General features: G+C 56.7%; 1 protein-coding gene across 13 annotated transcripts in view; it reads right to left on the reverse strand.

Moving 5' to 3' along the window:
• RALGPS1 (Ral GEF with PH domain and SH3 binding motif 1) overlaps positions 1-22510 on the reverse strand; it is a 273614-nt gene that overhangs the window by 18714 nt on the left and 232390 nt on the right. For 10 of the 13 annotated variants that reach the window (XM_027035143.2, XM_053204591.1, XM_027035139.2 and 7 more), the window contains 3 exons: positions 10590-10716; positions 9174-9331; positions 6875-6926 (listed from right to left, as the gene is read on the reverse strand). In XM_027035143.2, coding sequence (XP_026890944.2) covers positions 6875-6926; positions 9174-9331; positions 10590-10716 — 337 coding nt within the window. The remainder of the gene's footprint in view (positions 1-6874; positions 6927-9173; positions 9332-10589; positions 10717-22510) is intronic. The other 3 variants (XM_027035151.2, XM_027035150.2, XM_053204592.1) reach the window with 2 other exon arrangements.

Genomic DNA, 22510 nt, shown 5'->3' on the forward strand with positions numbered 1-22510 from the left:
CCAAGGCAGGTCTGAAAGGCCTCTCCTCCGCAATAGTTTTCTAGGTACACGTTAGGTGGTATCGTGGGGATTAAATGTCCTAAAGCTGGTTTAGGAGGTTGGGGAACAGGAGAAGTCCTGGATCATAATTACACTGGGGCCTCAGTAATCTTGTCTTAGCAGAAGTAGGCTTCTCCGCCCATTCTTCTGTCCCAAGCGCGCAGAGCCCCTTGAGGCAGGCATCTGCCTATGGAAGGGCCCAGGAGATGCTGTTCATCAACAGCGTCCACCCGCACCAGCAAACCCTTAATGGGAAGCCATCCCCTTAGGCCAGAGCTCGATCCCAACCTCTTGCTGAGGATCCACCCTCATCTGCAGAGAGGAAGCCGCCAGTCTGCGTTCTGCTGGGCCCTAGGACATCCCTTCTAGCCGTACTTGCTAAAGGCCTTTTACTGCCTATGAGTCACTCACTCACTCACTCACTCACTCACTCTTCTCTGGGCAATGTCCCTGATCTGAGTGGGTCCCTAGGAGCCATATCCATACTGCATGTTTATCTACTCGTACTGAGTGGATAAAACAACACTTGACCAGGCCAATCAGATTTTCTCTCATGACAACTCAGAACCAGATTTGAGACACAGAAAGTCAGGCTCTGTGGCTGGATGAAGGTATAACGTGTAAACCTGGGAGCTGTGAGGTGTCCGTCTTCCCCTCTGTGAGCTGAGAAGTCTAGAAATCGGTCTGCGGGGAGAGAGGGGACTGTGGCAGATGTGCACGGAGATGGACTGATACAAGACGAAAAGTCCTCCCATTTTCTAGGACCTGAGTCTGAGGGGTTGTAGGTACCGGGCAGAGAGGTCGTGGGCTGAAAGTTCTCAGCTATCTGGGAAGCCACAGCAGCTAGTGGGCACGGCCTGGCCCTCACCTGCCAGGGCCCCAGGACGAGGTCAAGCAAAAGGCCCAGGGACCACTGCCAGCCGTTCTCTCTCCAAGGGGTCTGAGCTCCTGGGTGCAGCCTCATTTTCCAGACTTCAGTGTCTGCTGCTGAAAGCGAGGCAAGAGATGTCATCTTTGGGGGGAAACTGAAATCAGAAGCTTGGGACATTGTCCCACTGGGTTGCCCCAGGAGGCAGAGCAGCGGAATGGGGGTACAGAACAAGACGGACGGGGGCTGGGGGAAGCAGACCACGGGGTGGGTGGGTGAGGGACACGGGCCTGGAGGATTCCTGGGCCTCAGCCACGGAGGTGAGAGGAAGCGGTGAGGCCCTCTGTGAAAGTCACCCTGTGAGCAGCCACTCTCATGTTGCACTTCAGTTAAAGGCACCCCTCACCTCCAGGACTGCCTCCCTGTCTCAAAATGCTGCAGTTTGGGGCTCAAGAGGCACCTCTGTACTTTGGCAAAATCTGCCAGAGCCCTTTGATCTTCTCAGGAGGGGAATGGGGTGTCTTTAAAAACTGGGTTGGGGGTGGCAGACTTAGGTATCTGCTGCCATGACCCTACTTTCCTGGGGTCTCCCTAAGGATGCTGGAAGATTCCACCAGCTAAAAAGAACAAGTAAACCTCACGCAGGGAAAAACTGCATCACCTAACCTCTTCGACACCCTGGAGCACTTGCGGGGCCAACCGTCTGCAGCGCCCTCTTAAAGGGGTCCTCCCCACAGTTCAGTGTCACCCTGGAGGCCAACCAGGGCCGGTGGACACTCGTCTTCATTGCAGTTCATCCATCCCATGATGGCTGAACCGCCATTTGGGGACTCTCCTCTTCACCCCATCCAGTCTTAGACCCCCGGGTCACTGGCTCGCTGGCAAGAGGGGCAGACTGAAGGAAACTCATAAAAGCATCCAAGTAAGTTCCCAAACATAGCAACTCCACCTGTGTGCTAAGTATTTCCTGTGAGTATCCTCGCTGTAGAGCTGAGGCTCCTCAGGCCCAGAGGTTGAGAGCCATGCCCAGGGTCACTGAGAGCAAGCAGTCCTGATCTCGGGCCCTTCCCGGCGCTGCTGGCAGTGTCTGGAAGCCAGATCATGATCTTTCAATGCAGAGGTACGCTAAGAACTTCAGAGGCCAGGATGCATCATGGAGCCCACCTCTCCCGCAGTGACTCTTAAGAGACATACCAAGCGTCCCTGGGCCGCCTCCTTTCTCATCCTGGCACGAGTCAGGCCTCACAGCCTCCTCCGATCCCACCAACCCTCTCGAGGGCCCACTGTGGTCCTCTTCACCAAAGTTCTGGGGCTTCTGCTTAACCATCGCCTCTACCGGAAACCACCCCTGACCCCGCAGTCTGCCTTGGGTCACCCCGCTGGACTCTAAGCTCTGACTAGCTCCCCTCTATCCATCACCTTCCTGGGAAGGAGAAACAGCTCTGCCCCAGAGAGGCTGTCACACTCTCCTCCTATGAGCCCCAAGGACCCCTCTGCCTCCTCGTCTTTCCACCCCCTGTGGCAAGAGGGACACACTGAGTGAAACTCATAAAAGCATCAAAGTATGGCAACTCAAACTCAAAAAACATCTGGCCCGCCTCTCACACGAGAGCACCCTTTCCACACACTGCCAATGTGGGACTAGAGAAGACAGATGGCCGAGGGGTTCGCGATGACTTTGTGCCATACTTTTCACATGTTACGTCTTCAAAACCAATCAGTAAATGTTTCTGATTGTATCTTTTTTTTTTTTTTTAAGTTAAATGTTAGTTTTTTTCAGGGTGTAAAAAAGGCATGTACCCACTGTGGCAGATCTGGAGAGGGAAAAAATGAAGGAAAGATATTCATTCGATGACCCTAGGACTCAGAGAGAACCAAGATGAGGGACATTACGTGTTTTTGTACGTACACATACCTCTATCACCCATTTTGTTCCTCTTTTAAAAAACTTCATCTAAAATTGTCAACTCTTAGGCTAATATTCTTATTCTTACTTTACTGCCAAATCAGGCATAAAAAGAAGCACCTCTTAGTTCTTACTGCTGGGCCTGACTAAAATATTCCCTACCCTTTTGAATTTCTGAGAGGCCTGGGGTTTGCTCAAAGCTAGCCTAGGGCTAGTCCATAGTCCCTACTTTCCAGTTAATTATGTACATGTTGAAAATGCCTTTTTGGGGCCACCTGCCTTCTTTCCTTGGGAAAGCAAAGTGTGATCTGGGGCCCTCCTTCCATTTTTGTCCTCAGCCCAGGACATTGAGGCCAGAAAACTGCAGGTTGGGACAGGAGGTAGAGTCTTAAGAGAGGAGGGGGCCCAACCTCACTCCCCTCCGCAGGGACTCTGGCCTCTGGTTGTTCTGGGCCCCCCAAATAGGGGAGGGTCTTCAGAACAGCCAAACTAGCCCCTCTCTGGTCTGGCCACCTCACGGCTGGTCTGTTCCCACCCCTCCTCGGCCCCCAGGCCCTGTGACCTTGCGAAGGCAGATGCAGGGACAGCAGGATGGGAGCAGCAGCAGGAAGTCCCCTTCACCCCCTCTGCCCTGGCTCCACAGTCCTAGCAAGAACAGGGTCAGTGGGGGCGCCATCCCTCCGCCTGGCCCACTCCCACAGAGAGCAGTGCACAGGGTCCCCAGGACTCTTGAGGGCTCCACCATGGATGCTCTTCAATGCTGGCCGCTTGAGGACAGTGCTGGGTGCCGCCTGGGCTCTGGCTGCCACTCGAGGACAGCCTCTGGGCCACCAGGCTGAAATGTACACGTGTGTGATCTCAGGGAAGGCAAAGTTGCAAGACCAGGCCAAACGAACCCACGCTCGGTCAGGCAACAGGAACCCTGCTGGCTGCCTGTCCACGGTGGCATAAAGGGTGCTTAAAATGTGCCTCTAAACCAATTGAGGGGTGTGTGCTGGTGGTGAGGGGCCACTGGCCTGGGACCTCCCTGTCCTTCATGCTGGTGTTTGGCTCCACTTCTCTTCCTGGCCTGGGTCAAGCTTGCCACCAGGGCCAGGGGCCTGGTGGACAAAGCAGGTGAAAGTTGTGGCCGCTGAGCTTCAGGGCTGAGGGGCAAAGTACTGCCCCTGCCCCGGCCTGGCCTCTGGGGACTGGAGAAGCCAGGTGCCCTTCCTCTCTCACACCCCATTCCTCTGCGCGGGGCCAGCCCCCTCCTGCACCATTGGCTGTGGTTCCGAGGTGGATTCGGCCCACGTGTGTGCAAAGACGTAGAGGAGGCTGTGTCCTTACAACACCTGCCAGGACTGGTGGGGTCTCCGAGAAGGGGAGCTCCACTTAGCCGAAAAGTGTTCTGGAGGTTCTTTTAGGGAAGACACCGGCCTCTGGGCCCAGGCAGCGTGGCCCCGGCTTCCGGGGAAAGAGAGAATCTGCTCACCTTTGTAGAGCTGGAGCAAAGTGGCCTGGGGGTGAAGGGAGGACCCAGTGGGGCTGAGCACGGTGTGGGTGAAGGTTAGGAAGAAGGGAGGCCCGGTGGCAAAGTGAACTGTGGCCACTGAACTGTGTGGAAAAGAGTGGTGTTTGATGAAGATTTTCAAAGAGCGTGAGACAGACTCTCCCCTCCAGCTCTGCCATCCAGGTCTTCACCAAAGTCTAAAATGCTCGCGTGCATTTGAGGGAGCGGATTCTTTCCGGTGGACGTGGAAAGAGGCTAGTGCAGGATGGAAAAGCAGACTGGAGGCCAGGCCACAGGAGGTGGAGGCCAGGGCGCAGCGTGGGTCTCACGCTGGAGGGCTCATCCCAGCCCCACAGGCACCTTCCAAAGCAAGTGGTCTCCTGTCTCCTTCATCGGGCTAGGATCCCAGAGCTGGGTCCCCAGAGAATGAGAAACAGGATGTTCTCCCTGCGGGCTCCCAGGCCTGGGCATCTGCCTGGCTGAGCCAGCTGGGAGACTGGCGCTTGCTGGGGGTCCTGCCCCCAAAGCACCTACTACGAACATTATGATGGATGGGAAATCGAATGCCAAATTCTAAGTGAAAGAGAAAAAAGAGAAATGCCGCGCCTTACAGGGTTCGCTACTGATTAAGTACAGCATCCTCTCCCGGGGCAGGAATTCTCTCACTGTCTTCCCTCCTGGTGGCTCCAGTCTGGGTCATGGGTGCTCCTTAGGATCCACACCTGCTGCCCTCAGTGACTAGCAGGGTGCCTGGCAGGATGCAGTGGCTTAATAAACAGCTGCTCAATGAATGAATGAGTGAGTGAATGAGGGAATGAACGAACCAGTGAATAAGTTCAAGTCTGGATGATATTCAGGATCCTGGCACCATGACTGCATTCCCCACTCGGTGTCCCCTCACTGGCCTGTGGCCAGGGGACACTGGCTTGCCTGTAAGCCCCCTTCCTCAGGGTCTCCCTAGGAGTCCCCTGACTGATGTTGACAAAAGCCAAAATTTTGCTCATCAGATGTGGAGTCTGCCCTAGACCCTGTCTGGTTCTCATCTCCACTGCTGGGCCGGCCTCAGGGCGAGGGCAGCGGGCAGCGGGGACCATTCGCCCAAGCAAGAACAGAGCAAACATCCCTCCAGAGGTCCCACAGCAAGGGCAGAGGGGGCAGGTTCCGAGGGCTGGTGGCCTTCCGTCCAGGGTTTCCCAAGGACAGATGGACCGACCAACCGACTGACTGACGTGGGGCCAGTCCCTGTAGCTGTCACAGTGGCCCTCTGGACCGGGCCGGGAGCATAGCAGTGAAGAGGTGGGCTCGGCGGTCAGGAGGATGCGGACCTGGGCCGGCTCTGCCCTACCAGAGGAGCGGGAAGCAGGACAAGTCACTTCACCTCCCTGAGCCTTGCTGGCCACAGGTGTAAAATGGGGACACTACGGATAACCACCGTGCAGAAGTGCTTGAGGATTCGGTGGGGCCGAGACAGCGTCTGACCCACAGGGAATGCTCAACGGAAGTCACTCCTGGCTTATCACTTACGTCTCTCTGCCCTGTGAGGACTCGCTGGGTGGGTTCACCTCCTCCTCTCTGGCCATTTTATGATTGTGGGGTCCGGTGACACAGGAGGCGTCAGCACCCCCCGGAGGAATGAGGAGTGAGGAGTGTGTGAAGTGTGTGTGTGTGTGTGTGTGTGTGTGTGTGAGCTGTGTGTGACCGTACACGTGTACATATACCCACACATGCGAGAGCACATGTGTGGATGCACGTGTGTGCGCACGCATGTGGGAGACTGTGTGTATAAGAGTGGGCGTGTGTGTGTCCCTCTGTGCGCATGGGCCCCCACACGCTGGTGGAGGGGCTACTGTGAAGGACGGTGTGGACCTGCCTCTCTGTAGCATTTGGTGTCAGTGGATTTCTCCCTGCCATCCCCTCGGACCTCCAGTCACCACGACGCCCCTCACTTCCGGCGGAGCCGCCGCCGTGGGAGCTCCCCACTCAGGATCTCTGTCTTCCCGGGGCCGCCCTGGTGCCCGGCAGAGAAAGCATCAGCGTGTGGGGTGAGTGGCTTCCCGAGCAGGAGGCCCCACTCCCGGGGCAGAAGGGCTCACCACAGGGAGCCAAACCCGGGGCTGGGATCCACTCGCTGTCACCAGTGCCCAGCGGGGCGGGTGTCAGCCCAAAGCCGAGGCCTTGCGGGTGTAACACTCTCAGACCCCACCAGGCGGAGCCACGGGCCCATCTCCACACCAGGCCCATCTCAGGAGTCTGGTTTTAAGAACCCACATTTCAGACCAAATCTGCTCGCAGGTTCTCCCCTGCAGCTCGGCCTGAGGAAGAGCTACTGGCCTCAGGCGCCTGGGCTAGCTCTGGACCGGAAGATGAGTGGGGCTGCTCAGAGCATGGGGCCGGGACCCCCGCCCCCTGCCCATCCTGCTCTTCTACCTCCCACGCCGAGGGGGCCTGCCCCTGGGCCCCGAGCTGACCCAAGGAGCAGCCAGTGAGGGGCGGAGGGGGTGGGGGCTGGTCCCTGCCCGGAGCCCTGAGCGCCGCCCTGGGAGGGAGGCCGAGCTGAGGCCACACTCACCTTTCCAGCCCTGAAGACATCTCTTCACTAAACTCTGAGCTCTCACTACTGCCTGGAAAAGGAACACAGATCAATGAGCGTGGCGGCCTCGCGGAAGAGTGGCCAGCCCCGGAGGAGTCTGTTCTCCTGGGTCAGCAGGCCCAGGCCCCCTGAGCTCCTCAGAAGTGCCAGACGAACAGCTTTCTGACCCTGTGGGCCTCCGTATGACTTGGGGCTTTGCTGCTATTTCTGACTCCCTCTCCTGGGAGCGTCAAAGAACCAGCCCCTCCCGCCGTTCCCGGTAGGCCCTCCACTCCCTTCCCTCTGCCCCGCTGAAGGCGGCAGCTACCTGCCCACTGGCCCCCCAGGCTCTGTGTCCCTTGGCCTCTGTGTTGGCCTGGCCTGGCCCCATCACCGCCTCCCTCCTGGCCCAAGTGACACCAGTGCTAGAACAAGCCTCACCTAGTGAGGACAGGGGCCAAATGAGCACCTCCTTCCTCCCAAATGGTCACAGAGAAGCTGCCTGGCGTTAGACAGAAGCCTCCAGGGAGCGCCCCTTCACCTCCTGGCCAGCATACACAAGAGACGGGCTCCACCTCCCCCAGGCTGCTCCTCTGGGGTGGACCGGGACACCGGCTCTCCAAGGCCCGGCTCCAGCCACAAGGACACCTGTCACTGCACACCGCCGAATGCCTCTGTGAGCTCTCTCAGGACCCGGAGGTGCCTCGGCTCAGCTCTCTGCCTGGGCTGCCTGCTGGCACTAAGGCGGGCCAGCCGGAGAGGAGGAGGGAGGAGGTCTCGGGCCCCTTGGGAGTCACCGGGTGGAAAGGTCTCCAGACAGGGCACATGCGCACATCGCAGTTCACTCCCGGGGCTTTCGGCTCCAGACAGAAAGATATCTGAGTTTCCCAAGAAGAGGGGCTGAGGACTAACCGCCTGGTGATCTGCCTGGATACCGGACAGCACTGTGCCTGAGTCCCTTTTCTGTCTCAGGAATAGCAAGGCCTGGGGGTTACAGGCACAGCTCAGAAAGTTTTCCTGGATGGAAAACTCAGCTGCCCAGCTGAATGCTCTGGGTCTGGCACTTCCCAAAATGGTTCCTCAGAACTTCACCCCATCCCATTCCAAGACGTTCCGAGGAAAGGGTTCCATGACCAGGCTGTGGGGACCTGCAGACTCTACTGCCTTTCTGGAGAGATCCATAATGCTCATCAGCATACTCTAGTCTCTCAGAACAGATCTGCTTACCTGGTGCAGCCCAACCTTTCCTGAACGTACTGACTCCAGAATTCTCCCCAATACACTGACACCTACGAACCACAGCCTGCACTGTCCTAAGCTATTGTAAAGCCCTGACTGGGTCCAATTAGGATAACTTCCCACCAGGTGAGAAGGCAGGTGCCGACTTTGCTCGTCACAGCCCTTCCGGGGGGTGGGAGATGACTGCCCCTGTAGGGACACTGCCTCAGAGACTGGGACGTGTGACAGGTGGTTCCCGCCCTTCCCCTTCCTCCCCCTTCCTCCCAGTGCTCATGGGCCCCCCACCCTGCAGACCACACCGGATCAAACCCCCAGCCCGGCAACTAAGCCACCCCCAGCCCTGGGAGGACTCCCAGACAGACACGCAGACACACAGACTACGGAAGCACAGGCACACTGAAAGGACACAGCCAGTGACAGTACTTGTCTGATGGTGGTAATGACAGGTGACCTGGGCACCGCAGGGTGACAGGCCTGTGACCAGAGCTCAACAGTGTCCTCGGCTCTGCCTCCAACCTCTCTCCACCCCAGCCTCGGCAGTTCTGTCTCTGTTCCTTCCGCTGACATAAGTACCATTTCTGGCTGAAGCTCAGACATGCAATTTTATCCCCGAAGATCAATTTTTCATCCTCCCTAACTCTGGCTTCTCAGTGTGAAGACAAGTACACGAGTGAGAGAACCCGGTGGCCCACCCAGCTGCTGTCCCCGGCAGCTCCCCCCGCTTGGCTCTGCACGCTGGGCCTTGTGGCTCCCCCAGGACAGAAGCCCCGCTGGGGCCGCGGCCAGGCTCTCGCAGTGGCCAACCAATGACAGCGGGTCTCGGGTGTGCGTCCGGCTTCCTTCCACCTGCCTGCCGCGCTCAGGGCTACCGGCAGGACGAGGACAAACCCAGGTCCCTTTGTGAAGCCCTGGAGATGGGGAAGCAAAGCCCTCCTGGCTCTGGCGACTCCTATAGGGGAGCCCTTTCTGCAGAGGGTGAGGGGCCACCGGGCGCTGCACAGTGACAGAGACAGACACGGAGCACACACCGCACTGTCGTGTGCAGGCCGGAGACGCTTACCTAGGGAGAGTCCATTGGTGACGGCAGAGGAGGAGGTGAGGGCGAGGCCCCTGCGGGGGCTGCGAGACTCTAGGACACTGTCGTCCAGCAGGTGTCTCGCTTTCTCCGATGGGAATGTCGCACTTTTACTCTCAACTACACTCAACTGACACATCATACTGGAAAACGGAAAGGAAGAAAGAAGGCAGAGCTCCTTATCTGTGGAGTCACAGTGAGTATACCTGCCCTGGGGTCCTGAGCAGATGGTGCAGCCGGAGGAAAAAGGCGGCCACCCAGAACCACGGTGCAAGTCCAGGCTCGGCCCCATCTCATGGCGTGACCTTGGGCAAGTCACATCCTTTCTCTGAGCCTCAGTTTCTCCATCTGTCAAATGGGGACTATGGATACTTGCCCTGCCTGTTTCTCAGGACGATTACAAGGCTCATGTGAGTGGATCGTGCTTGTGAGCCATGGCGCCACACAAGTGAAGGGGCAGAGTGGCCCTGTGGGCAGCATGCCTGGTTCTGGAGTCACACGTCTGGTCCAAATCCTTGTTCCAACCTTACTCACCATTGCAAGGTGCTTCACCCCATTGAACCTCATAGGACTCATCTTACAATGTATATGATACAGCCCCTACCTGGGAGGCCTGCAGGGGCTCAGTGACATAATGCTTGGCAGGCACGTAGCAGAGTATCTATCACGGAGCAAGTGCTAAACCCTCAGACGGCAACCCTTTTCCCCTCCAGCCTATGAGTGACTCCAGGGCCAGCCTGAGCTGGCCGAGGCTCATGTTTTGGTGGTGGAAGAAAGGAAGGAAGGGAGGGATGGAGGGAGGAAAGAACTGAGGGAGGAGGGATCCAACTGGTTCAAGGGCCTGTGCCCAATACCCTGGGGACATGGGCATGGCTGCCCCCAGCCACGCTGAGGTCCATACATGTCCCCGAGCTGTCAGTCCCACAGGGCTGGGTGAACCAGTGTCAGGTTCACTGCTCCGCAGGCTTTCTGAAGCAATGGGCAAGCAGAGACTCTGAGCCCCAACGCAGGCAGATGCCTCGAGACACTGAGTGATGCTCTGGATGACAGTCACGGTCTCCACTGGGCTCTGGAGCTTTCCGCAAGGGAGGCACTAACTGAGCTTGGCAAACTTTCTGGAATCCAACCATTGCTGCCCTGCACTTCCCTGTATGCCTCCTCCATTGGCTCCTGAGCCAGTGATACCTGTCACCAGGACACAGGCCATGCTGCCGCAGCCGGGACCGCTCCCCCGCCCCTCCCCGGCTCTCCCCGAGCCTGCGCCAGCCTGAGGAGAGGCCGTCAGCCAGGGATACCAAGAGCACGCATCAGATGGACAAGGCGGCTCCCAGTAGCCAAGCAGTCCCAGCAGCCCTGGAGCCCACGGTGGGGGGGGGGGGGGGGGCTCGCTCAGTCACCCACTTGTTTCCCAGGCTGTGGCTCTTCCGGTGTCTCGGGACAGGGGGTGTGGGGAGGCTGCCAGCAACAGACGCGTCGGGACAGGTGGGCCGCCGGCTGAACCTCGCGGAACTGGAGCCAGTGGAGGGGCCTGTGAACAGGAGAGAGAGAGAGTGATGGGGCTGGGGGTGAAGCTGGCCTGGGGAAGCCCAGAGGAGGTGGCTCCGGGAGGGGTCAGGTACCTGGCCTGGCTGCTGTAGTGGGGCCAGGTTCACACAGGCCTGGTGGCTTTCTACTCGGGAGACACTGAGCCCTCACTGGCAGTATAATGAGCCTCTGAACCGACTGTTAAAGTGCCCAGCGTCCTGCTCTGCATGGTGCCCCCTGACCAGGCAGTGCCACCGGCTAACACGGGGGAGGGAGAATGTGCGGATGGAGATGGGGTGGATGTGGGGACAGGCAGCCTGGCCTGGTTTCCCCGTGGCAACACTTATCCAGGGCCACCCAGTTGGGCGACAGAATTGGGACTTCACGGCCCATCTTCTGAGTCCAAGTCCAGTGACCTGGCCCTGTGTCCTTCTCTGCCTGTTCACTCAACCAAAAATGGAAGGAGGGCTTCTCAGAGGAGGCGGGGGATTTACCGAGGTAGGGCAGGGCTAGGGAGGCAGGGGTTGAGACCCCAGGCCTATCAGTTACTGCCTGGTGACCTTGGACAGGTTACTTAACTTGTTCCCTGAGCCTCGGGTTCCTCATCTGAAAAGTGGGAGTAACTTAACTCACCTTGCAGGTGGCTGGGAGGTCATAAGGTCATGTACCTAGAATTTCACAGGTGGCACTTCTACTTGTTTCATTCTGACAACTGTTACCATGTCCTTCTCAGCCCTATGCACGGGGTCACTGGAAGGTCATGAGAGCCGGGGGGCCAGGGCCACCAACCACACTGAGTGCCGGATGCAGAGACTGAGGCAGAATCCTTCATGTCCGTGGCTAGATTTTGAGGGCCGTGGCCCCGACCATTATTGTACTTTCATTTCTGTGGCTTGGGAAGAGACAACTTTAAGGGAGGTGACCGCAGGTGCTAGCCTAGCCATAGCTGCCTGGGACAAACACTGGACATAGGAACCAGGGCTTCCACAAAGGAGCTCGGCCATATCAAACGCACACGTGGAGACACTTTTCTGGAGAGCCTGTGAGGCCCGAGGTCCACCCAGGGCTTCAGATCTTCCACCCCAAGACGCCATAGGTGCACAAGGGACCGAAGGGTTCCCTGGTTCTCCAGCATGCTTGGATCATCCTCATAAAGTCCAAACTAATGAGCCCTGTTCCCAGCCTGTCGCCACGGGAAGTCTAGGTCCCTTCTGGCCCTCCGTAAGGTTCATGAGGCGGGAACTCACATCACCCGGAGCGTGGGCTTCCGGCTCCCAGCTGCTGGGTTCTCACCCCTGCCTCCCCTCCACACCCCCACCATGCACACACACCTCCTCCCTCAGATCCCTGCGCCCCACCACCAATCCCTCTCTCCTCAAGCCCCCTCCCTTTCGAGAGACACCACTCTCCACCTCCACGAGAAAACTGTGGCTGCCAGCTCCAGCCTTGCAACTGTCACATGTGCTCCATCCACACGTGCCTTCCTGTAGGGCCTGGGGCTCGGGCACTCCTCTCCTCCCCGGTCCTGCCTGTTCCCTCTGAGCATTCACACAATCACCTCCTTTCTTTCCGGCCCCTTCCACAGCCTTTAAATACATCGTCGTCTCCCGTTTTCTGTGGAATACAGGCCCTTGGCCCCGTGTTCCTCCTGGCCAGTCGCATTTCCTCAGAAGACCGTGCTCCTCGTAGCTCTGCCTCTGCCCTCACACCTTCTCCCTACAGCCTGCGGCATCCGGTGCTAGTGGCCACTCCTCGCAACACCTTGTGTCCCGGCTGTCTGTGCCGTCTCACTCCTGCCTCTCCCTGTGCCTCTTGGTCACTGTCACTCTGTCTCCTCTGTGGGCTCCTTATCCTCCACCTGGCTCTCGTGTTGGTGTTTTCTACGCAGACTTCCCTCTTTGGGTCTGGTTTTGGCTCTTAAATTTGTCCCACAGCCCTCTTTTCTGAACCCGAGACCAATACACCCAGGATGCTTCTGTCTGAACATTCCTAAGGTACCCTGAGTTCTGCTCTGTGAAGGTCACACCCGGAACCTCCTCCTGTATTTCCAACCATGGACACTCAGTCATCTGGCCTGGAGTGTGGGGTCGTCTTGGCTTCTCCCGGACGGTGACCGGCCTCTCCTCTTCTTACCCCCTCTTTACTTGCCAGACATGATCACCGAGGCCCCTAGATTCTGCACACCCCCTCCATACTCATCTCTCCTGTCACCACGTGGGCTGGGTCCCCACACGACCTTCTTCTACCTCCTGACGGATCCTCTGAAATCCAACCCCTGTACAGCTTCGTGAGTGTTTGAAAAAATGAAAAGCTGGGCACATCAATTCTGAGCTCGAAACTGCCAGCGGTGTGGTGTTCAATGCTGCCTGACCACTGCCTGGTCACTTAAGCTGGTCTTAACGTCCTGATGGAAGAATAAAGGGAAGAAGTCGCCAGGACAGTTGTCAAGAAGGGCAGTACAGGCCTTGCCCTACCAGATATCAGAACAACACACAAAATGGTAGGAACGCACCCAGTTTGGTGTTGGGGCAGAGACGGAGAAACAGTTCGGTAAATTAGAAGGGAGAGCCCGGACTCGCTTCATGATGGTGGGTCAGTGGGGCAGGGAGGGTCTTTTCAGTACACGGCGCTAGAGCCACTGGGCTCCGTGGGGAGAAAGACGAAATTGGGGTCCTCCCACCTTATGTTACACAAGCGGATTCACAGCATGAATGTAAAAAAGCAAAACTGTGAAACTACTGGGGAAAAAAACATAAGAGACGATGTCGATGACCTTGGGGAAAGAAACAAAAAGCATAAGACCTAAAGTACAAAAAAACAAAACAAAACAAAACTGAATTGATTGCATTAAAATTAAACCTTTCTGCACCAAAACAAACAAATGAAAGTCAGCAAAATCAATGTTAAAAGGCAAGTTGTACTCTGGGAGGAGGGATCATGTCACCCACACCCCCAGCAAAGGACTCGTGTTGAGATATATAAAGAACTTCAAATATCAGTAAGAAAGAGGCAAACCACATAGAGAAAATGGGTAAAGGACACAAACGGGAAATTCACAAAAGAGGAAAACCCCACGTGACCAATAACTACAAGGAGAGATGCTTAACCTCACCGGTGATCATGGGAATGCAAATTGTATAGTAACGGTGAGAAAAAATGTTTTTACCTTAGTAGGTTGTCAAAAATTAATTAGCCCAACAACATCAAGTGGTGGCCAGGATGTGGGAAAATGGGCTCTTAGGGTGCCAGATATTTGGAAAGCTATGAGCCTGGCGAGTGAAGGTGAAGATGCTATGCCTTTGTGACCAGGCGATTCCGGTTCTAGGTATCCCCCAGATTTCCCCCAGGAAACCCCTGCACGTAGTATACGCACAAGGAGACACATTTATGAGGATGCTCTATGTAGTATTGTGTATAACAGCAAAAAGTCTACATGCCCCTCAGGAGGGAAATGGATAAATGAGCTGTGGTCTATTCACCCAACAAATTCTACAGAGCAGAAAACAGCGAAGAAACTGAATTTAAACTGAATTTATACGTATCCATACAGCTCACGTCCTAGAAGCATAAGCTCAGTGGAAAAGTGCAAGGTGCAAAACAATGTTTACACTGAGGCATGACGCCACTTTTGTAAACACCGTAACACATACAAAACAACAGTATAATAGAAAAACCCTGCACAGGAATAACATAAATTGGTCTCGGGAGAGTAGATACCTCTATGGGGAAGAAAGAGGAAGGATAGGGTAAGAGGGATTTCTGCTCCATCTGTAGTGTTATTTTACTTAAGAAAAATATAAAATATGGCTAAATGCTAATTTCTGTTAAATATGGATAGTGGGCACAATGGGTACTCTCTACGTGTTCAATATTTCATCATTTAAAAGGAGAATATTTTATTTTATTTTTAATTTTTTTTTAATGTTTATTTATTTTTGAGAGATACAGAGACAGAATGCGAGTGGGTTAGGGGCAGAGAGAGAGGGAGACACAGAATCAGAAGCAGGCTCCAGGCTCCGAGTCATCAGCCCAGAGCCCGACGTGGGGCTCGAACTCACGAGTTGTGAGATCATGACCTGAGCCGAAGTCGGACGCTCAACCAACTGAGCCACCCAGGCGCCCCTAAAATGAGAATATTTTAAAAACACATGGATGGGGTGCCTGGGTGGCTCAGTCGGTTGAGCCTCTGACTTCAGCTTAGGTCATGATCTCACGGTTCGTGAGTTCAAGCCCCGCATCGGGCTCTGTGCTGACAGCTCAGAGCCTGGAGCCTGCTTCGGATTCTGTGTCTCCCTCTCTCTCTGACCCTCCCCCATTCATGCTCTGTCTCTGTCTCAAAAATAAATAAACATTAAAAAAATTTTTTTTAAATAAATAAAAACACATGGATGCCTACTATGTGCCAGGGGCTGTGCTGGAATCTTCCATTTGCCCTCCAGATTCGTCCTGCACCCTTTTCCACCCTGTGCCATTAACTGGGAGCTGGGCTTGGGGCCTCGGTCAGTGGGCTCCCTTCCCTCTGGCTCCTCATTGGATCAGGCCTATGGGGAGCCGTGGCCAGAGACTGGGGGGAGGGAGGAGAGAGGCTAAGGCACCATTTCCTCCAGACTCCCCTTCAGGGCCACCCCTGAGAGGCGGCAGTTTCCCCAAGTCCTCTCTACTCTGGTTTTCATAACCGCTGTCTCCCTGCACTCCTGTTCCGGCGCTGGGGTGCTGTGATGTCCTTAGGGTTCCTTAAACCCGCCGGCCCCTTTCTGAAAAATCCCTCTGATCACCCCGCTGGACTGTGCCATCTGTGTCCTGCTGAGGCCCTGCGGTGCTTTCATTTAACCCACACAACAGCCCTCTGAGGTCTGTACATTAGCCTTAATTCACAAATGGGGAAGCAGCAGCTCAGGAGGTTAAGCTTCAAGGGCAGGGAGCTGGTTGGCTAGGCAATCAGGTTCAAGTCTGGGCCTTGTGAATCCATGAGCGGACACCTGGGACCACCTGCCCGCCACCCCCTCCAGGAATCCCCCTTCCCACCACTGATAGGGTCACAGGGGAGCCAATGCCAGACCGCTGTGGCCTTGCTCCTGGATCCGGATAGGGATAGACACCTTTCCCGAGGATTTTTCAGATGTGAGTCTAGAACATGTCTGAGGACAATCACTTTTTGCCGGCTGCGCAAGAGAACCTAGACGTTGCCAACGGCCATGTTTCCTGCTTGTGGAAAAGAGTCCCGTTTTGGTCGTTCCCGCAGCCCTGGGCCGCGTCCTTCCTTCCCTGGCTGCTCAGCCCTTCCTGGACCCCATAGCCAAAGGTTCCCCTTTTGGTTGAGGCAGCCAGCGTCTGTCTCATTGTCCGCAGCCCAAGGAACCTGACCCCGAGGCCCCGCCACACCACACCGCCTCCTAGAGGGCTGCCTGGGTGGCCTAGCCTGGTGGCAGGACGCAGGGGAGGCTGCTGGAGGTCCCAACTGCAGCCCTCACAGGACATCTCAAAAACAGACTCTGGCAGACCATGATAACGAAGCCGGAGAGGCGGGGCCCGCACCTCACCGGATCCGGTCCTCGGAAGGCCCTGGAGGAGTGTGCGGAGGTACCGGACGGGTAACTAAGCTTCGTGTGTGCGTGCGTTTTCCTGGCGAGGAGTTCCACTCTGCCAGCAGCTCTGTCAACCGGGGAGTGTATCTGAAGCATCTGCAGAGTGTGTGAGAAATGGGGTTTCTTGGGCCCGTCCTGGAGGTTCTCACCCCACTGGCTCTCCAGGTGACTGGCACGTGCGCCCCGGAAGACCTTCCGCTCAATCTCTGTCCTGGAGGAAGCGTCTCGTGTGGCTGCTCCGGAGACGAAGGGGAAGAACGGAAGCCCTCCTGCTCTGTTTTCATTTGGCACTATTGCTCAATGAACGAGCCCGTGCGGAGGGTGGAATTTGCCTTGTTTATCAGTGGCATGGACGTGGGATCACACCCCCTGAGTCACTCTGGCTCCCACCCTGGGTTCAGAAAGTATTTTGTAAAGGTCAGTTCGCACACTGCTCCTCCCCTGGAGTTTGAACTGGAATTTGACTCCCAGTGTTGTTGTAGTAAATGATAACGGTGATAATTAAGGTGGAGCGTTCCACCCCCGGCACCGCGTGGTGCCGCCACGCGTGGGCGTGCTGCCCTCCACGCAGGGGTGGCGGGTTCACAGGTGAGAAAGCCAGGGCTTACGCAGTTGCCATGGGCTGCTGGGGGGTGGGGGGCTCGCAGTTCAAAGGTCAGGCATTGGTGAAAACCCGAGGCAGAAGAAACACAGTGACACATCTGAGGTGATCTGATAAGCGGGAGGCACTTCCTCCAGGAACTCTGTTGGGTAAGGTCTAATTGCTACTGTTGCAGGTGAAGGTGGAGAGGACCAACATCTATTATGCACCAGCTGTGTGCCAGGCTTGTACGAACACTCCAACACGGACTCCTATGCGGTTGGTAATTTGACAATTGCCGTTAAAAAAATTTTTTTTAAAGGTTTATTCATTTTTCAGAGACAGACAGAGACAGAACATGAGGTGGGGAGGTGCAGAGAGAGAGGGAGACACAGACTCTGAAGCAGGCTCCGGGCTCTGACCTGTCAGCACAGAGCCCAACGTGGGGCTCGAACCCATGAACTGTGAGATCATGACCTGAGCTGAAGTCAGATGCTTAATGGACTGAGCCACCCAGGCGCCCCTACAATTGCCATTTTAAAGGGACATTCCAAGGCATGTAAGGTCACGCGCTGGAGGGGTGCTGGCTTTGTTCCCTCAGCTGCCCATGCGTGCTGTGCCGTGCCTAGAGAGCTGGACTCTCCAAGCCTCTTCTGGGAACTTGCTTGGCTTTCCCGCTCACTCCCTTTCTCACCTGCCTCCAGATGGTTCCTGCATCCTGGCTCTGATCTGCATGTTCCAGCTCTCCTACGCTTCCGGACTCGCCCTTGGTTTCTTCCGCTGGGCTCCGGATTCTCCCTCCAGGACGAGGCCCAGATCCGCCTCCTTCTTCTTGCTGCTTTGGACGGCCTTGGGAGGCATGCCTGGCCTCAGATGGCCCTCAGCCGGGTTGAGGAAAGGGTGGGAGGCCCAAGCAGAAGAGGCTGTGATCTCCCTGGGCCCAGAGTCCAAGCTGATACTGCTTCTAATGCCCTGGGTCTCAGCCACTCCCACCCCCTGGTTGTTGACCAATAGCCTGGTCTGACGCTAAAGCCGAAGAATTTCCATTCAGTTGGGACCTAGGGTTGGGGGGGGGGGGGGCTTCTCTGCCAGTAAGTGACATTCTCTGCTACTGAAAGGCCTCACGTTCCTGTCCCACTAAGCCTGGGGTGGCCACCACGTGACAGCACCAGGGAACACATGTCTTCTGGGACCATTTCTGAGCTGAGCAGCTGGCAAGTTTGTTTCTCCATGTCCCCTGGAGCAAGGGCAGGGGTGGGGGCAGTGATAATGAACTGGGGTTCTGGCCTCGCTGTGCGGAGCGTGGTCCCCGCTGCCCAGCCCGATATGGCACGGACAGCTGGAAAAACTGACCATGTGGCTTGACTATCTCAGAGGATTGCTCTATTTTTCCTCCGCATAATTTTTCCATGAATAATCTTTAAAGCTCTTTAAGTGGCTGTTTCTTTAGCAGTTTTATTGGAACATACGAGAACTGACAGTCTCTGTGGGGAACGAGATATCATGTTGAAAAAAAAAATCTGGTTTTCATTACATTTCTCTCAAGAAACCAACAGGCTGCCCAACAGACCACTCATTGATTGGAAGAGAAAAGAGCACAGGGCCTTCTAATAATGGCTCTGCAGAAGACAGGAGTGAGGGTGATGAATGGTCCTAGCTAAGAACTCAGAGTCTGGAGGCAGGCAGACCTGGGCTCCCGTGCTATCTGCCACTTGCAGGCTGAGTGACCTTGGGAAAGCCACCTCGCACCTCTCCACCTGATTCTACATCTGCAACACAGGAACAGTGGTCTGACCTGGCAGCCTCCCTGTAAGGAGGAAATGATCCAGCATCCCTCCCTCCTTCCTGCAGCAAACGTTTCCTGACCCTGTGCCAGCCCTGAGCCAGGGGCTGCTCAGCCACGTTGGATTAGAGGGCTGATGCCCTGCTTTCATGGGGTTTACAGTCAGGTGGGGGAGAAAGACAAGCAAGCGGAAAATTACACCCAGGAGGGACACGTGCTTCGATAGGAGAAAAAGAAATAATAATCATGGTAATAGCAAAAACTACACCGACAGAGTAACTACCACGACGATAATGGTGGTGGTAATGGAACACCTGACCTTCTTTGTGCATCTACACGCGCCACACACTGTGCTAAATGCTTTGTACACAGGATCTCATTTAAAGGCCTTGCGGCAACACTGCCTCCCAGGAGCTGTTGTTAGCTCAGCGCTGTGATGTGGGACCTGAGGTCAGAAGGGTTAGGGAGCTTGCCTGGGCAAGCAGCTGGTGACCAGTGGAGCCATCTGAGTGCGTCTGAGAACGCGGGAAGGTCGGAGAGGAGCTGAGGGTCTGACATCCAGGCTGAGCCTAAGAGATCCAGCTGAGGCCTATGCAGCAGGAGCAGGAAGAGCAAAGACAATGGAACCTACTAGAGAAACTGCAGGGAGCCACCCTGGCGGAAGAGCTGAGGGCGGGACTGTGTATGGGGGGGCGGATGGTGGCTGCGGTGGAGGGGGGGGAGGAGTGGGGGTGGGGTTTCTGGCCAGGTTTCACCTGAGGAGCTTGGAGTTTAAGGAGGGGAAGGCGTGGAGATTTTTAGGAGGGGCGGTGATGTGCTCAGAATCGCACCCTAGAAAGCTCACTCTGGCTGGAGAAGCACGTGGTTGCAGCCCCAACGACAGGCCGGGAAGGAGAAAGAGGAGAGGGGTCTAGGGGGTGGATCAGCAGGGGTGTGGTGGGAGGGGGGCTTGGGGCAGCGTAGCTGGATGCCAGTGCCGTTCACTTAGGGAGCAGGCTTGGGGGACTGACGAGAAGTTCAGGTCGGGACTGATGCCAAGGGGCCACTGGGAGAGTGTTCAGGAGACAGACCGCGCCGGGGACAGACGTGTCCAGCCAGGGGAGTGTGGAGCCCCGGGAGTGGGCGAATTATCCAGAGTTGCAAGCTCGGTGAGGAGAGGGAAGGCCTGGGACAGAACCAGTGTTTGTGGGATGAGAAGAGACAACCTAAAAAGGAACTTGTGTAGAACCAGGGTCGACAGAACAACTCTTTGAGAAAAGCGTCATTTTAGATGCAGGAGGAGAGTGATCTCGGGCTTCACTTGTAATTCTAACGGAAGGCGTCAGAGGCAATGCGCGGTTTTCAGGCCAGCGGCCCTGACTTCGGCTGCCACTTCTTCCCGCTCCGAGGTGCCTGGTGCAGGCAGCACCCATCTCTGGGGCTGGAACACACAGCAGCGGCTGCCTTCCCTCGGGTGTGGGTCTCTAGGGGGAGCAAGCTGGAGGGGCCTGGCCTGCCACCTCAGTCGGCCGGCCAGCGCCAAGAGCCAGTGTCCCCCTCTGCCCACCCATGTGGACCCAGCAGACAGTTGTGACACACCTCAGAAACGGCCTTCTGCTCCGCTAGATGTTTCCCTCGGGAGAAGGGAGAGATGGAGGAAAAAGCCGCTGACCTGCTCCCTTCCTCAGGGGCTGAAGGAGCAGCAGCAAGGGGTTCCAGGGAGACGCAGGCCCAGTGCTGACGACACGCATGTCCTGCGTTCTCAGAGAAGGCAGCGACCCCGTGTCTTCAGAGAGGGCCAGGCCCTCCGGTCACTCACTCTCCCGTGGCCTGCACTTGCCTTCAGCGCTCATCCACTTGTCACTAAGGAATGAGATGTGACTTCCTGTTGACCAGAGTCTCCCACCAGCACCAGCTGGGGGAGGCAGGGGCTGCGGGACTCGAGTGTGCACAACAGACGGGCTGGTGCTCTGGCTACAGAAAGGCTGGCTCTGCCGAGGGGGATGGGGAGCCTTGTTCCCACGGCTTTCCGGCAGCACCTGGGGCCCTGGCCCGGTCGGCATTGCCCAGGTTAAGCAGTCTGGCAGCCAGGCTGCCGCTCGCGGGGTGCTTTCCGAGTCTTGCACACTGTAAGTTAACGGGAGGCAGCTGTGGCAGAGGGGACTTGGAGTCACGAGACTCGAGTTCCAGTCCAGCCTCCGCCTGGGCTGCCGGGAGCTTGGGGTCCGGCCTCCTCGGCCCCCGAGCCTCTCCGGGTTGGAGAAGGGGAGTGACCACGGCCGGACGTGGGGCTCCCGACAGTGCCACCGGGCCATGCGGTTCACGGGGTGGACTTGCTCCCAGCTTGAAGAGGGTTCTGCGCCTCCCGGCCTCTTTACTGTGTGTGCCGTGAGCCCTGTTCCCACAGCGGGGACTTGGGCCCTCTCCGGGGCTGCCAGAGCCCTGTGGCACCCGGGGACATGGGGGTCCTCTGCACAGAAAGCCTTCTCTGGCCAGGTTTCACGGTCGGGCCTCAGCGCTGGTCACTTTCACATTCACACACGTGCTTTGTTTCTCATACATGCAGCTCTCCCGGGTCCTTGCTGTGAGCCAAGATCTGGCTCACACGTCATTCAGAATGCCCCGGTCCATTTCTTTCTGAAAAATGGCATTGGATCCCCCTTCAGCGGTGGTGAGGCCCAGATGCTTTCTCCCTGGGGTCAGGGCAAGGAATGCAGGGGAAGCCGCCGGTGCCGTGTGCGGCGCGGTGGGGGGAGGAGGGGGGCTGGGCCACAGTGGGGCACAGAGTTGGACAGAAGCGGGCTTGTGTCTCTGCTCCTCTGCTTGACCTTGACATAGCAGGCCACGAGGTGAGAGACGAGGAACGGAGATGTGAACTTCCAGAGCGAAGAGGCGGGCACTGGCTTCTCAGCTCTTGAGCCCCTCGCCCATTCTGAAAATCTATGAAAGCTAACAGAGGAGGCTGTGGAAGGGAGAGTCCCCAGCCCTGCCCACGGGGTGCTCTCTTCTTCTGCTCACTACTCTACAGTGCAGGCCGACGTCCCCACAGACCGCTTGGGGAACTTGAAATATGTCCTCAGCAGTTGGGAGACCCAGGGGACTCCTAGTGCCTTGCTCAGTCATGGGAGCCAACACGGCCCCAGCCACACCAGGGTCAGCTGCATCTGCAAGTCTGTCAGGACAAGGATGGCTGTGGCCTCCCACCAACCAAGGGCTCACAGGGACCCAAGCAGCAAGGAGCTGGCAGTGGACACAGACTCTGAGGGGCCATGGAAGGGGCTGCAGCGGCCCCAGAATGGATTTGCATCTGTCTAGGTCAAGGGACCTGTGGGATCCCATGGAAGTGCTCCCCTGAGGAAGCATCAACGAACTGACTGTCACCTGGAGGCCCCAAGACAGCAGTGCCCGCCGCTAAGACCATGTCCTTTGTGGCAGGCCCTGAGGTTAGCAAGCCAACAGAGATGGAGAAAGGCCTGGTGGGGAGAAGGGCCAAGCACCCCCAACCCTGACCATGAGAGGTCAGGCCTCATGCCCCCAGCTAGGGGGAGCAAAGAAGACTTAATGGCAAATCAGATTTGCAGTTGTGACTCTCACACAGAACCAGCCTTCTAAGAACCAAGCAGGGAGAGTGTGTGACTCAAAAATGTCTCTAAGAAAGGCACAGATGTGCCAAGGTTGTCACCCAGGGCCGTGATGACTGCACAGACACCGGGAGACATAGGGAGAGACCTGTGCCTGAGGGGGGTGGGCCGGCCGGAGAAGGGGGCACAGCCGCACACTTTTGATTGCTGTACCGCACAGACACCAGCAGCAATGGGGACAGAGCCCAGAGCAATCCGGGACCTGCAAGCGCATCCTGGTTGTCCCACGC

Source organism: Acinonyx jubatus, chromosome D4 (assembly GCF_027475565.1).
Source record: "Acinonyx jubatus isolate Ajub_Pintada_27869175 chromosome D4, VMU_Ajub_asm_v1.0, whole genome shotgun sequence".
Lineage (NCBI taxonomy): Eukaryota > Metazoa > Chordata > Mammalia > Carnivora > Felidae > Acinonyx > Acinonyx jubatus.